The sequence below is a fragment of the Poecile atricapillus genome, chromosome 3 (genome assembly GCF_030490865.1).
Source record: "Poecile atricapillus isolate bPoeAtr1 chromosome 3, bPoeAtr1.hap1, whole genome shotgun sequence".
NCBI lineage: Eukaryota > Metazoa > Chordata > Aves > Passeriformes > Paridae > Poecile > Poecile atricapillus.
The window spans coordinates 58,540,751-58,556,042 of NC_081251.1; the positions used below are offsets into that span (position 1 = coordinate 58,540,751).

The 15,292-nt window shown below is 41.6% G+C and overlaps 1 protein-coding gene across 2 annotated transcripts in view; it reads left to right on the top strand.

Annotated features, from left to right (window-relative positions):
* The window catches only part of AKAP12 (A-kinase anchoring protein 12), a 30,420-nt gene extending 16,676 nt beyond the window's left edge, over positions 1-13,744 (top strand). For both annotated transcript variants that reach the window (XM_058833866.1, XM_058833867.1), the window contains 3 exons: positions 4,238-7,971; positions 8,742-10,648; positions 11,175-13,744. In XM_058833866.1, the coding sequence (XP_058689849.1) occupies positions 4,238-7,971; positions 8,742-10,646 (5,639 nt within the window). In that variant the 3' untranslated portion in view covers positions 10,647-10,648; positions 11,175-13,744. The remainder of the gene's footprint in view (positions 1-4,237; positions 7,972-8,741; positions 10,649-11,174) is intronic.
* Positions 13,745-15,292: the final 1,548 nt, after the last annotated feature.

A 15,292-nucleotide genomic window follows, 5' to 3' on the forward strand; every position in this document is an offset into this window, starting at 1 on the left:
TCAGTCTACAAAAAGAAGAGTTTATTCATTTTTTTTTAAAGGGGATGAGACAGGAATTCTGTCATTTTGGAAATATTAATTGTCCAACAACTGATTAGCATGCTCCTGATAAAATAGAAGTAACTGCTTACAGTAGACTAAGTATCTATGAAATGGTGAGATCAAGCACCTTTGAGTCCTCAAAACTGTCAGTTTAGAAAGTTTTTTTTCAGAATAAAACTTGCAGTTATTAAAGCATGAGCAGCACCTTGATTCAATGAAAAATACTTGAAAGGTTAGTTGGTATGTAAGTAGTTAAAATAGAATTTCAGTGTTGGTCCTTAGCCATGGTGGATTTAAACAGCAAAGTGTATCAATTCTATGATATCACCCCTGATCTTCATCACCTCCTCTAAGTGTATTTTTGTTGTAGTCTCTTTCTTGGCTAGCACATAGCTGGTAAAGTACAGTCCTGTTCAGGAGAGACGTAAGGAAATGTTATTCATAACAGTATTTTACTATATTTGTTGTTTTGTTTTCTGGTAGCTGTGTGGATGAGCCTGTCTGGTGTTACTTAAAGGTGCTTTCAAAACCACTGAATTAATTCTGGTTGTCTTGCCAGAATAGAATACCTGTGGTAGTGACATGCTACAGAACTCTGACCAGCAATGCCTTGTGTAACTTCTAAGCCTTTTTGCATTCAGAATTACACTGAAAATGTTTGGGCACTGAAGTGTCATTAATAAAAGCATCACTGTAGAATCCAGCTGCTAAATATAAAGGTCCAGGTGTATGCTTGGATATTCATGGCGCTTTGTCACACAACAGTGGCAGCCTCCTGGCAACATGCAGGCAAATTTCCTGAATGGCACCTCTTTGTTCAAACACTGAGGAAGGGCATCAGAAATTCAGTTTTAAAGAATCTTCCAGGGTTTTAAAATGTTAAAGAGGGAGGCAAAGCAGAGACTGGGTGCAACAGCAGCAGGTCACTTAACAGGTGACAGCGGAATGTTATCTTGGGGGTAAAATACCTTCTGGACAGGTTAAATCCTTTGATGGAATTGAAGGGGTGGTGCTTGGGCTATCTGTCTGTGAGTATATCATCTATGCACCAAGAGGGAGAGATGGAAGTGTGATGTGTTTTAGCATAACTGTGACATTTCAGACTGGTATTAATAAGATCAATATCAATGATCAATATTTCTGTTAATTTTCTTTTTGCACTGTTTAGTGAAATATTGCAAGGTAATGTGTCTGCTGGACAGACTCACAAGGAAGACCTAATTGCTGTTAGCTTGATTTAACAGTTTTGAGAGCTTATCACTGCCTCTAAGCTCTGTGTTCTCTATTTTTATGTTTGCATTTTCTGTCTCAATGCATACCCATACCTTGAGATTTCGTAATAGTCACAGCTCTTTTCACCTGCAAAACATTTTACAGAGACGTGGTCTTTATCTTAGGGTGTTATAAACACATCATTTTATAAACAGAATAAGCAAAAACCCTTTGAATGCATATCTTAAATATGAAGAGACACCTTTTATATGCTGGTTTTACATCTTATTTCTCTTTGGAAATGGAATGCCTCATGTATTCATATTCTTTATCTTCCACTCTTACAGTAATTCTATTTATCTGTAACACCTGAAACTCCTCTTAAACTAAACTCCTGTGCTGGTTTGGGACGAATTTGGAAGGAAACTTCCAAAGGGATGTTTCCTTAAGGGAATTAGGGAAAATTTAGGAATAAATAAGAAAACAAATGTCACCTTTTTACAATTTTTTTGAAACCTCAGGATTTTCAATGATGAAGGGCATGCATTCCCAGGGAGTGTTTGCAAGAGGAAAGGCAAGCCCATAGAAATCCATGTCTCTGGCTGCTCAGGAGTCCCAAGTGCCTTCTGACTTCTCTACTCCCTTCTGACTTCCTGCACTTCTGGTCATTCCCACTTAGACCCAGCATTCCTTACTGGCTCTCAGCCCTGTATTTCAGTCTGCCTTTATCTAACTCATGTCAGATGGAGATTTTCATGTCTAAGAGCAAGCATGTTGGCATTAATGCAGGGCTGGGACAAACAGGAAGACTCTATAGACCTTGTTTCCAGCAGAGATGCTAAGAGGCCTGTTCATGAGCAAATTTTTATTCAGTGTTAAATGATCAGCATTTAGCTTCATAGCTGGTTAAGCCAAGAGTCATTCTTAGTGTAAACATACTTAGGAATATATTAAAAGTACCTGTTACTAAATAATTATATGTGATGATTTGAAGATAGTCTCTGAAGAAGTGCCTCTAACTTTCTGAATTCCCATTAAGCCTTTGACAATTTTCTGTTAAATGACACAATTTTATGGAAATGACAAGGTGTTCATTTCCAGACGTATGAATAGGTGAACACAGACACAAAAGTGGTTCCTTGACTTCATCCTTCTATAGTCTCAACATACAACTAAATAAACATAATGCAATGTTTGATAAGAGTTATTTCACTTGTAGATTGTTAAGGTATTTGCAAGAGGCATATTACTAATAGACCAGAAATTCTGGCTTTTTCGAAATGTCTCTTCTGTCTTACCCTTCTCCCTCAAAAATTGCTTGGTTCAAACATCTCTGGTCTAAAATGTTTGGGGGGTTAGCATGTTAGCAGAGGTCAGGCTTTTAATTAAATTAGGAGTTAACAATTGAGGTAAATAATACTAAATTGTTAGATAAAGTAAAAACAAAAAGCTTTGCTTATGTTGACTTAAAAACAACCACTAGGCTGCTGATAATGAAACATAATTTGCCCTCTACATAGCAAGCCAGTATCCTTGTAGATTTTGTTTTGCTTATTGTGTAGTTAGTTCCAGCCTTACCTGGATTCTGCATTGTGTGTGTGCTTCTGAAGAAGCAGCCCTTTAAATAAAGTGGGAACCAGGCAAGAGGCTGTGAGGGACCTCTGAAGATCAGGTGTTCCAGCAAAGCAGGGCCAGCTGCAGAGTCAGACAACTTCAAGGTGGCTCAAATAAAAACCACATCCTTTTGGGGAAGTTGATGATCACATGCTTTGTAAAGCTGTCTCCGCCTGCCTCTGGACATTGAATTAGCACATGTACAGCTTAAAAGAAAGGGACCATGCCTTCTTCTTCTAGAGTGCTGCTGTTCAACATTGAATATTTTAATTTTTTTTTTTTTTTCATCTTGACACTTCTAACAGGTTTGGTCAGAGAGAAGAGCATGTTCCTTTGTGGCCTTGCATTTTCACCTGTTGCACAAAATCTAGGGCCAAGAACAATATTAAACTGAAATCCTGGCAGCATCCAAGGCCAAGAATCTTTTGGTGTCTTGAATATGCCGAAGATCTAATCTACAGGCCAGTCTCTGAACTTGAGTTGGCCAGAGGAGCAATAATACTTAAATTAGCCCAGCAAGACTTAGAGGGGAGTTGCCAGTGACCTGAAGGAAAAACACAAACTCTCCTCAAAGAAAAGATAATGCAAACAGACACATGAGCAGTGGAGAATTTTACCTTCTTACATAGTAACAACTTGATTCATTTTAAGTAACGTGGAACTGTGGTAGATGTTGATGTATTGCATGCATACAAATATTGTATGGGAGAATTCCAAAGATTCGTGATCTTCAAAGCAATATATTGTTACACAGATGTTTTGTAGGGGTTATAAGTTTTCAGAAAAACAGGTAACTTCCCATGGGCATTTTCACATCTTACTATTCTTTGGGGACAGAGCTGTAAAATAAGCTTTCTTTTTTTGTCATCATTTTAAGTCATCAGGCTTTTTTGAAGTTTTGTTTTGTTTGTTTGCAGGTTTTTTTGTTGGGTTTCCTCAGATGTCTGTCAGCACTGGAAATGTTTATTGAGCTTTGTTACAGGAATAATTGCATATATTATTCTGTATAGTCTGTGATAGAAATATATTTTTTTTACTTTTTTTTTTTTTTTTTTTTTACTTTAAGGTAAACTTGAGGTCACAAACCATGCAAAAAGAACTGCAAAATCAGGGTATAGAATTAGCTTGAAAGGTGCATTTGCAAATAAACTTTGGAAAGAATTGTACAATGATATGAAGAAGGAAAATAATTATAGTAATGACAGAAAAAAACTAATTCTTAAAAATGTACTTTTAGCATATAGAAAAGGTACACAGATAATAATGCAAATATGTTTATGAATTTATAATAATGAAAAAATAAATAAAGGTGTATTATAACATTAAATTTAGAAAGAAATTAACTAGGGTTTTGTTGTTGTTTATACAGTTGGACAAACAGAACATTCCAGTGTAACTTTGATGGAAGACACTGAAACTATGGCGACAAATCCATCTGACTCGGGCACCAAGGATGATGTAGATGCTGAGAAGGAGGATGCTCATTCAATTAAACAATTGCCGGCTTTGGAAGAAGTTGCAGAAGATCAGGGGGCAGAGCCACAGTCTTATGATCTGGGTTTTAAAAAGGTTTTTAAATTTGTTGGGTTCAGATTCACAGTGAAGAAGGAAAAGACAGGAAAATCGGAACCAGTTCAGCTGCTTACTGTAAAAAAGGACACACAGGTCCCTGAAGGAGCTGTTGATCAAAAAGAAGTCGGCTCAGAAGAAACAGCAGTGCCTGACGATGTACTCTCAGCAGAAGACCATACCAAAGACATACTGAATAACGAAAAAACAGAAGACGAATCTCCTAAAATACCAGAAGCAAATGAGGTTTGTTCTCAGCCAGCTGCCTTAGCCACTGAAACTGCATCACCATTAAGAAAACTTTTTACTCAAGGATGGACTGGATTTAGAAAAAAGAAGAGTTTTAGGAAGACTAAGGAAGATGAACAGCAGTCTCCTGTGAAAGAAGAGGAGAAAGAAAAGGAGGGGACAACATTAACATCTGAAATCAGTGAAAAGGAGGAGAAACCTGGGTCTGAGAAGCAAGATGAAGAGAGGAATGTGACAGCAGTAACTATTGAAGCACAAGAAAAGGAGCAAACTGAAGGTGAAACACAGGAGTCAGAAAAGACTCTGGCAGCCATAGGAGTAGAAGGAAGTGAAAAGAAAGAGGTAGTCAAGCATGATGAGCAGGGACAAAAAGAGGATCCGGCAGCAACAGCTGTGAAAGAAAGTGAAGAGGGAAAAAAAGATGAAGATGATCAAGAAAGGAAACTGGTGGAAGTTTCAGAAAATCTTAGTAAAGAGGAAGAAAAAACTGAAGAAGGAGAGAAAGAAGCTGAGGTGACAGAGAAACCACTAAAAACAATGTCAGAGGTACCTCTTGTCACTGACAGTGTGAACGGAGAACAGGAAACATCCTCAGAAGTCCTACCTGTGGGAGAAAAACTGGAGTCGATGGAGAAGTGTGAAACAGATGACAGAACTGAAATAGCCTCTGAAGAGACATTTGAAACAGGATCTGTGTCACTGGAAATTTCTAGTGATCAGCTTAAAAAATCTGAAGGAAGAGAAGGAAGTAAACCTGCTCTACTTGGGAAAGAGACATTAGATGAAAAAACAGAGGAAGCAGAATTGAAAATGTCACCCACAGCAGAAGATGTTGCACAGGGAGAAGCTCTGGATAGAACCACGGAGAAGAAAGAAAGCAAAGAGCATGAAACAAAGTCGACTCTGAGTGCTCCTGAATCGAAGTCCTTTTCTACATCTGAACATTCAGTTGACACAGAGGATAATCAACAATCAGTCAAACCCACTGATGAAGGACTACAGGGAAAACCTGGCACAGATGCGACTGATACTGTCAAACCAGATGAAACAACCATGGAAATAACTCCTGAAGAGGCAGCTGGAAAGAGGCCTCCAGAAGGTATCACAAATGAAGTGGAACTCCTGTCTTCTCAAGAAAAGACTAAACCACAAGGCAGCCCTTTAAAGAAACTCTTTACAGGTACTGGGTTGAAAAAGCTGTCTGGAAAGAAGCAAAAAGGTAAAAGAGAAGAATCTAAGTTAGGGGAACAGGGTGAACCAAGTCAGCACTTACCAGATTCCCCAGATAGCCCAGAGGAACAAAAGGGGGAGAGTTCTGCTTCCTCTCCTGAGGAGATAAATGAAATTCCCTCTTTGGAAAAATCTGCAGATGGAATGCAAGTCACTGAAAGTGAAGATGCCACAATTCCAGATGTGGAGCGAAAAAGAGAAACTGTTACACCTTGGGCATCTTTTAAAAAGATGGTGACTCCCAAGAAACGTGTCAGAAGGTCTTCTGAAAGCGATAAAGAAGAAGAAATTGATAAGACAAAGGGTGTTGCAGTATCTGCAACTGAAAATGTTGTTGATGAAAATCAGGGAGAAATAAAAGAAAATGGGGTTGACCAGAAACCAGAGAAAATTACAGAAGAGCCCAAAAGAAAAGTTGATGCCTCTGTGTCCTGGGAAACTTTTATATGTGTAGGTTCTTCAAAGAAAAGAGCCAGGAAGTCATCATCATCTGATGAAGAAAGCCAAAAAATAGAAGAGTCTGGACAGAGCAAAGAAACAGCAACAGATGCAGTTCTTACTAGCTCTCAGGAGAGTGATCAAGGACAAGGGAATTCTTCCCCAGAACAAGCTGGAAGCCCGTCTGAAAGTGAAGGTATTTCAACGTGGGAATCATTCAAAAGGTTAGTTACTCCAAGAAGGAGATCCAAAACCAGAATGGAAGAGAGAACTGATGACTCTGTTGTGGGATCTAGCCTGGAGCATTCAACATCAGATGGTGAGCCTGGAAAAGATGAATCGTGGGTTCCATTTAGAAAACTGATGCCTGGGCGTAGGAAGAAAAAGTCAGATGGAAAGCCAGAACCAGCTCATCTTAAACAAGCGAGAGAAGACATGGCAGAAACAGCTGAAGAAGATTCTGATATTCCAGCTGTTGTTCCTTTGTCTGAATATGAAGCAGCAGAACAGGAGAAACTGGAGGCCCAACGTGCAAAAGATGCTGAAGCGATGAGAGAACGAATCTCAGAGGAAGAGAGAGCAGAAAAGTTAGAGGAGACCCTAAGGATGGAGCAAGGATCTGATGGGCTGGTGCATGCAGTTGCTGTTACTGTTGTGGAAGAAGAAAGGGCAGTGACCAGCATTGAGGAAAGGTCGCCATCATGGATATCTGCTGCTCTGACAGAGTGCGTTGAGCAGGCAGGAGAGGAGGAAGAGAAAGAAACTCATACAACAGCTGAACCGGGTGTTACTGTGGAGGATGCAGTGGTAGCTGCTAAGACAGTGCCAGAGCCCAGAAAGGATGTAAGTGATGACACCGCAGCAAGCGAGCTGGAGCTAACCTCCGAAGCAGTGACTGCTCTGGAGACAGCAGAAGCTTCCTGTGCTGAAGAAACAATGGAAGTGTCCCTTGCCGAGGAGACAACTGAGATGGTTTCTGCTGTTTCACAGTTGTTAGAAACCCCAGATACTACAGAGGAAGCTACACCAGTTCAAGAAGTAGAGGCCACTGAACAAAATTTGAAGGAATTGGACAAACAGACTCAAAAAGTTCTTCATGAAGTTGCTGAGAGAGTAAAGTCAGATGTAACACAGCTGGTTAGTGAAAGAGCTGTGACAGAAACTATAATTACAACAGTACAGGGACTTGAGTCAGAACTGAAAGGTGATGCTAAAGATGTTGTAGGCCAGGAAACTGTTCTGCTTGAACAGTCCTTGGAAAAAGAACACAAAGAGGAAGGCCCCCAGCGAAGTGCAGGGAGCATTCTGGGCCAAAACAGAGTTGAAGAGAGTGTTTTACCTGAAGGTTCAGAGAAAAGTGAAATACCTGCTGCGATGGAAGAAAGCATGGAAGAATGTCAAGGATATGTAGAAGACCATAAAGAGGTAAATGAAGTGCAGAGGGCAACAGAGGAAGAAACTTTATCACATGACAAAGAGCTTCACAGCATCAAAGCCGTCACTCCCAAGGAAGAGCCGTTTGTAAAGCAGGAGCCTTCAGAACAAGAGAAACTACCCATAACAGAGTTGACGCTGGATGAAACAAGAGATGAATGTGCACCAGAAGGAAAGCTTGCAGTAAGTATTGCATATAACACAAAGGTTGATTTGTCAAAGAAAAACTCAGCAAGTGGTAAATACTATTGTTTAGAACTAGGTTGTGGGTATATTACTGTCAAGGATCTTCCTTGTGAAGCCTGAGATAACTGAAGCTCATTTCCAGTGAGAGACACACAGATGTTTACAAGCAGCAGACACTGAAGCTTGTGTGCAGGGTGGGTGAATGCAGTGCCTACAGAAATGGAGTGGGAGATGGTGTGCACAGATGCAGAGGTGCTGAAATGATTGCCATTAGGGCTCCTGCACTGCACAAAGTTACTGAAGATGATACATGAACACCTGAGATACCATCCACTGTGAATGGTGTCACATGGATCACATCTGTATCTTCAGTTGTAGACAGAAATGCAGGTGAAGCTGAGGTACCTCTGCAAAGGGAGGACATGGAACACCACCACTATCTCCGGCTTTAAATGCTGTAGTTACTGTGGCTGGCACATTCCTGCCTTCTTCCCCACCTCATCATCTTCTGGCTTAAGTCTTCGTTTCAAGTGCTGCCAGCTGTCCCTTCCTTTAAATCAGTTTTAAGGCTGCCCTTTGTTTAATGAGCTAGACATCCTCAGAAACAACACAAGCTGGCATTTTGGTGAGCTGCTAATCCCCATGTCATCACCTTATGCTCTTCCATAACTCTTGTCTTTTTTGGGTGTTGCAGTTTTTCACCTAGAACATTGCTGGTCACTCCCTGCTTGTACCGTTTTTCAGAGATGTGTTGCAATTCTCCACAGGTTCAGGACAACACAGAGGATGAAACCTCATCCTTGGGGCTTACAGCTGAAAAGCCTGTGGAGCTTGAAGGAGAGGGCGCTGTGGGACCAGAGGGTGCAGGAGCAGTTGTCACTGTGGTCTCTGTTAAAACTGAAAAACAAGATGGAGTTTCTGACTCAGAAGAGCAAGTTTGTACTAAAGGAGGTCCTAGCAGAACACCTGCCCTGAGAGAGGAAGATGATGCTGTGCTCAACAGAATAAAAAGCACAGAAGTCGCTGTTCCTGTGATTCTGCTGCAGAGCAAGGGAAAAACCTCTGTCCTTCCTTCAAAAACAGTTGGCTCAGAAGCAGCTGCAGCTGCTGAGCAGAGTGTGAGCAATGGGTCTGACCAGGACATTGCAGCAGAAGATTCTGTGCCTGTCATAGAGTCACAATGCAGAGACGAAACAACTGAAAGCCCCTCCAAGAGTGATGAAGCCAAAGGTGGCAAAGTGGAAAGTGCTGTGCTCAAATCTGAAACATGTTTGGAGAGCACTTCCATTGTTGCTGAGGCTCCCATGCAGATTGAAGCAGATGGGACATCTAATTTAGCATCAGCATGCCCTGAGATTGTTGAAAACGGAAGTGCTGTTATCACTGATACAAGTCCTAAGAAATGTGAAACACCCAGCAGCTTGGCTGGAGAAGAGACTGTGGGAAAAGGACAAGAACTTGTAGAAACCTTGAACTGTCAAAGCTTCCAAAAAGAAGACAAGAAAAACGAGCAATTGCTGGAAGGAGCCAAAGAAATATTTCAATATGGAAAACAGGAAGCTGTGAGACATGATGAATGCTCAACTGCTGTCCAGCAAGAGGAAGGCTCTGATTCAGCCTTTCCACAGGCTGAAAGCTTGGGGGCTCTGAAAACACCTGTGGCTCTAGCAGCTGCAGCAGGGGGAGAGCATGTCATAGCAGACATTGTGACATGCACAGACATGACAGCCAAAACTGTACAGCACTTGGCAACCACAGCAGAGCAAATGGCTTCGGAAGAGGTCCCAGTTTCTAATATTGACTGTTTAGGCTGTGGGACTGCAGAGCTTGGGAGTGTGGAGGCACCCAAGCCTGGAGGAACTTGCGCTTCCATGAACGGAGTGTCAGAGGAGCAAGAGTGGCCCCAGAGCATAGGGCAAGCCGAACTCAATGGTATTCCTTCCAGTCACAGTCTGTCTCCCAGCCACCCGGAATTTCAGCAGCATGTGGTTGAGTCTGTGATCATAGAGTCCCAGAGTACAAAAATTGTACTGAATGCCATCCAGTCAGCTGTTGACAAACTTGCAGAAACAGAAGAGTCAGCTGCCTCTGAGCCAGAGCAGAGCATTAGGTCTCTAGGGAAAAGCCCGTCAGATACAATTGTACCTGAACTTCTGGGAAGTACGCAGGTAGACCAACAGCTTCCAGTGAAAGAGGAAGAGATGCGAAGCAAAGAACAAGAGCTCAAGCAAACAGGAATAGTGAAAACTCCTGCCTTAACTGAGTCTGCAGAAATTCATGGAAATGTGGAAAAAACAAAGGACATGCCTTTAACTTCTGAGATGCTGAAAGATGGACAAAGTCAGAATTCTTTAACAGTCATGACAAGCCCTGAAGACATTTCAAGGGAAAGTGTGAAACTTCAGAAATCAACCCTAGAGCAATGTACTTCAGAAGATTCAACCAAAGACATCCTAGACATACACACACCAAAACTAAGGGAAAAAGAGATTGGGTATGTAATGGAAATCTCAGACCAACATCAAGGACAGCAAACATGCAGAGAAAGTGAGGAACAACCGTATCACCTGCCAGTGGAAGATGGGAAAACACAAATGTGGGAGGATGACAGTTGTCAAGAAGGAACATCTTGTGATAGACAAAGTCAGAACTCAGTGGCTCTGACGCCTTGAATGTAAGTACCATTTTTAGCCAGTGATTTATTTCTTTTATGAAGATAGTTGTGAGGATCTCTGAATTGTTCTCTCTAATGTGTTGTGGTGGTTTGTTTTGTTTTTAATTGTCTTGCTGAAGGGCTGTCTTCACTTCAGTGGCCTTGGACTTGGCCTATATTTTGGTGTGGTATTTCTGGGAGGTAGTAAAGTGTTTTCCAGTTTCCCTGGGTAGGAGCTCACATGACACATTTAACGTATGCAATTTAATATGCAAACACACTCTCTAACAAAGCTCTTTTTAAAATCCTAAATGATGTGAATATTGCCTTCCTTGGTAGACCTGGAGTGCCTCACGTACAAAGCTCTTTGCACTTCAGAGGAATTTGAATCAGAAATTACAAGTACCATTTCTCCCTAGGATATATACTGCCCTTGCTTCACTAAGTCATAAGACCTTTATCTCTGAGAACTGCTTGGGAAAATAGCATATTCTTGGGAAAGTAAGTTGTCATTACTAAAGCTTTTTTACTTTTATCTTTCTTTCAGATGTGCTAAGCGTCCATGTGGCATTTGGAGTGATGCCAGTCCTAGAGAACAACTGACAATCCTGCCACAGAACCAGGAGCTTTACTCACTACCCTTTATTCTTGGATGTTAACATCTGTTCATTTGAAGACCTCACCTTGCCATTTTTGTTAGAAAAACAATGCCTTTAATATTGGCTGTATTCCATTGTATACCTGTGTTCCATTTGAAGGTTATTTGTCTCTGCCCAAAATAATCCATTGAGACTGGAGATGCACCACTGAGTGACTGGGCAGACCACTAGAATTTTTGCCATGGTTATTACTGTCCCCTCATTTAATGTGTGTCCTGTCTCGAATCCCTTCACTTGTCCCTGAGTCTCCCTTACCCCTCACATCTTTCCTAGCTGCCTTGATCTGACCTGTGAGTGGCCATAGGTGCTGCTCAGTTTGTGTGTGAGGGGGAAGAGGAGGGCTGACTGATGGGAACACATGAGACTTCTGGATACGTGTGTCAAACAGCAGGAACTGGATCACGCACAAATTTTTTGAGCAAGGTGCTCAAGTTTGCTGCCTTTCAGTCCCATTCAGGTATCTCTGTCCATCTTTCAGTTGTATTTGTGCAGGCCTGATTTAGTCAGAAATTATTTCTACAGTGTAGCTCGAAAGGAGATGGAAAATACCCTTCCTCTGTTGTTCCAGACTTCAGGTCTCAGGACTGGACTGTAATGTATTGAATATTTATATGTATGTCTTAAACCCAGTTCTGATTTTAATGTAGAGCAATGATACTTCTGTACTGTTTAGGCATTCCCTTAAATGAATATTGTAGAGTAGCCTGGAGAGGAAATTGATACTATTGGAGCAGAAATTGATAACATGTAGTTTCCTATTTATTGTTCCAGGTTTTTCCCCCTGTAAAAATCTCAAAAAAATTTGGCTGTCTTGCTTTGAATATTTATATGTATATCCTAAACCCATTTCTGATTTTAATGTAAAACTATGATATTTCCAGTGACAAAAGGAGAGCCTTGACCTGACCCACTTCTCACTTCACTCTACTGGCAGCCCTCCCTGCTTTCTGAGAACCCTCCAGACACTTTTGTATCTCACCCCTCTCATACCAAGCTCTGCTAATTTCTGGTCACTGCCCCATCCAACCCGAAGCCTTTCCTTGCCCTATCATGTCTAACATCTTTCCTGCATACACACTTCCTTCTTTCCCAAGCCCTGCCTGAGCTGTTTTCCCACCACACTGTTTTCTGAAATTCTCCCCACTCCTGACAATTCTCTGTCTATTCTGAGGCAGGAGTAGGAAGGAGGAAAAAAGGGACTTGGTAATGACTTCTGCCTTGAATTGCAAAAAGCTGATGAGATCTTGGGGGTACTGAGGTCTCAAAAAGCTTCATAAAAGGTGGATTGGACTGACAACAGCTGAGACCAGAATGGGCAGGGTGATATAAAGATACTTAGAAGCCCCAAGACTGAGAGTCCTGGGATGTCTGTCCCCAACAGGAATTGGTCCTCTCCTTTGTTGTTTACATTAAAATCGAACAAGGGGTACAAGTCAGTACTTTCAGCTCTGATTTCCAAAAGTGAAGGTTACATATCGCACGTTGTGAAACCAATGCCCATCAAGTTGAACAATAGCTCACTCTCATTCCTGTATAGTAATTTATTTTAAAATCAACTTTAGTGTACAAATGCTCTTGTTACGGCAGGTGCTGGCCTCTCCTCGAGGCTGCACGTCCAGCAAGCGATGTGACTGATTGCACTGGTGTGATTGTACCATCTGGTGCTGCCCTGCGTGGAAGCATCAAAAGATTTTTTCCTTACCTCAGAGCGAATTATATAAATATTTAAAGCCAAACAAGGTGGTTTCAAACAATCCAGTCTATCTCTGTCCTTTGTTAGCGGCAGCTTTCCCCCTTAGCTTTGGGCAATTCCAAAAACCTCGGTTGATTTCCACACGTTTAGGTTGGCTTGCAAGGTAATGATGCTCTTAATAACACCTCACAAGTGCAAACTTGGCTGAATTTGTACAAACTGTATACCTATGTACCTTAAGCCATATTGCAATAACTGCAGCAGGTAAAATAACAAAAGCATGACCTGTGTAATCCTGATTCTTACGTTTGTAGCTCCAAAGCTGTTAATAATATGTAAAGTTACTTCTTGTCTGAACCTCATTTAAATAAAGCTAGCTTTACCACAATGTAAATTGTCTGTTGGTAGTAATTGGGCAGGCAAGGGCTTTTAACTTGCTTGTTTTCTCCATTTATCCAGGGCCTAGGTAAGCAATGCAACAAACCTAACTATAAAACAAATACAAAAGCTTCTTTTTATAACTGACAGCTAAAAAACCTGCTGTGCCCAAAACCGCTAATGGTGCGGGGAGCATGTCTCCACAAAAAGATATCACTTTGTTCCAGTGTATTGCTTTGGCCTCTGAAACTCTCCTCGAAACTGTGACTTACGGCTTGTGCTTCAAAGCTTGAAGCTTTCAAAAATCCAATGTATTGGGTTACCAAATTTGGTTTTGTGTTTTTAAGGTAGATTTTCATTGATTAAATAAAATGCAACTACAAATTTGTTCTAACCTGTGTATGTGGTGGATTTTTTTTTGTCACTTTGCTTAGTGTAAATTATTTCCTGATGGTTGCTTAATCTTCAGGGAGTTAGATTTGTTCTTGAGAATTCACATTCAGGTTTTGATGTGAATTAAAGAGGCAAATTACAGAATTAAACTGTGATTTGGCGCTAAGTTTCAATAAAATACGCATATTTCAGAAGAAATAAGAACCAGGTACTCCAGCAGACTGAAGTAGTTTTATTAAATTCAAGCTAGAAAACAGTATTCAGTGAGCCAGAATGAAAAATTAGTAAATCATATGCCTTGCTGGTGTGACTAAAGTATAAAAAACTCCAACAAAGCAACAACATAAGCGTCCACAAAACCTTTGTGTTACAGATTAGTGGGCTAAGGATTTTAGGCCCATAACTGGTATCTTCTAGGCTCCTGCACCTCTGCTTAGTGAGGGTATAATCGTGGCACCAAAAATCTGGGTGTTGATTATTTATGTTAGCAGACCTTGGACTTCAGACATGAATTTTTTCCAGCTATTCATGTTCTGTGGCTGAGGCTGATTAGCAGGGTTTGTATCTCAAGACAGATTCACACCTGAACTAGTTTTGCAATAACTGGTGCCTTCCTATCCTCAGCTGAGATGCTAAATCCTGTATCTGCAAATACTTTGCTGTACTGGTTGCAGCAAGTGCAGGGATATTGGAACACTGCATGCAGCCTGTCCCTCATCTTGCTTTGGCATGGTGTCAGGGGGCTCACACTGCGGGGGACTGTTCTCACTGTCTGCCTTTGGCATCTGGAGGTGCAGATTGAACCAGGATCTCCTGCCAGACATTGTACTCAAGGTGTACACAGCCTCTGCTCTGCCCCTTTTACAAGGTTGTGCATTTATACTGGTTAGTGAAATCCCTGGACAGGCATCCAACTAGGGATTGGAGTCCAAGCCTCTTGCATCCCGAGGAAGTTTGTGTGCTGTTTCCTCTTGTAGGGCTGTTTTATTGGCAACAGCTCAAGTATCCTCCCTGTTAGCTCAGAGTATGGAAGTGGATCTGGCTTTCCCATGCAATCCAGAGCATATGGGAGGCAGCTGTGCTCGTTGAGGAACCTGCACAGCTTGGATACAGCAAGTGCTTGGGGATGGGCAGGAGGCTTGCCAAAAGCAGAGAGGATTCCTGAGATGTTCATGTCTGGATGCTGAACGCTGGATGTTTGTCATTCACAGCTGCCACATGGGAAGGGAGCAGGCCTGAGGAAGCTGATGGTCTCACAAGGAAGGATGTGGCTTGGAATGAGGAGCAACATGGAGCGGAAGGCCAATGGAATTGGCAGCATAGCGTTTGGAGTTCTAATTTGGCAGGGGGATGATGTGATAAAGGAGGGTGACTTAGCTCTGTGAACGTTTTGAGATACCCCTAACAAAGCAGAAACAATCCCAGCAACAAAACAAAGCCACCACGATGCTCACACCTGGTGTAGGGCTGGTATCATCTCTATCTGGGCACTCCATGCAGTCCTTACAACAGTAAGAATTAAAGATAGGGGTCTAGTTAAGG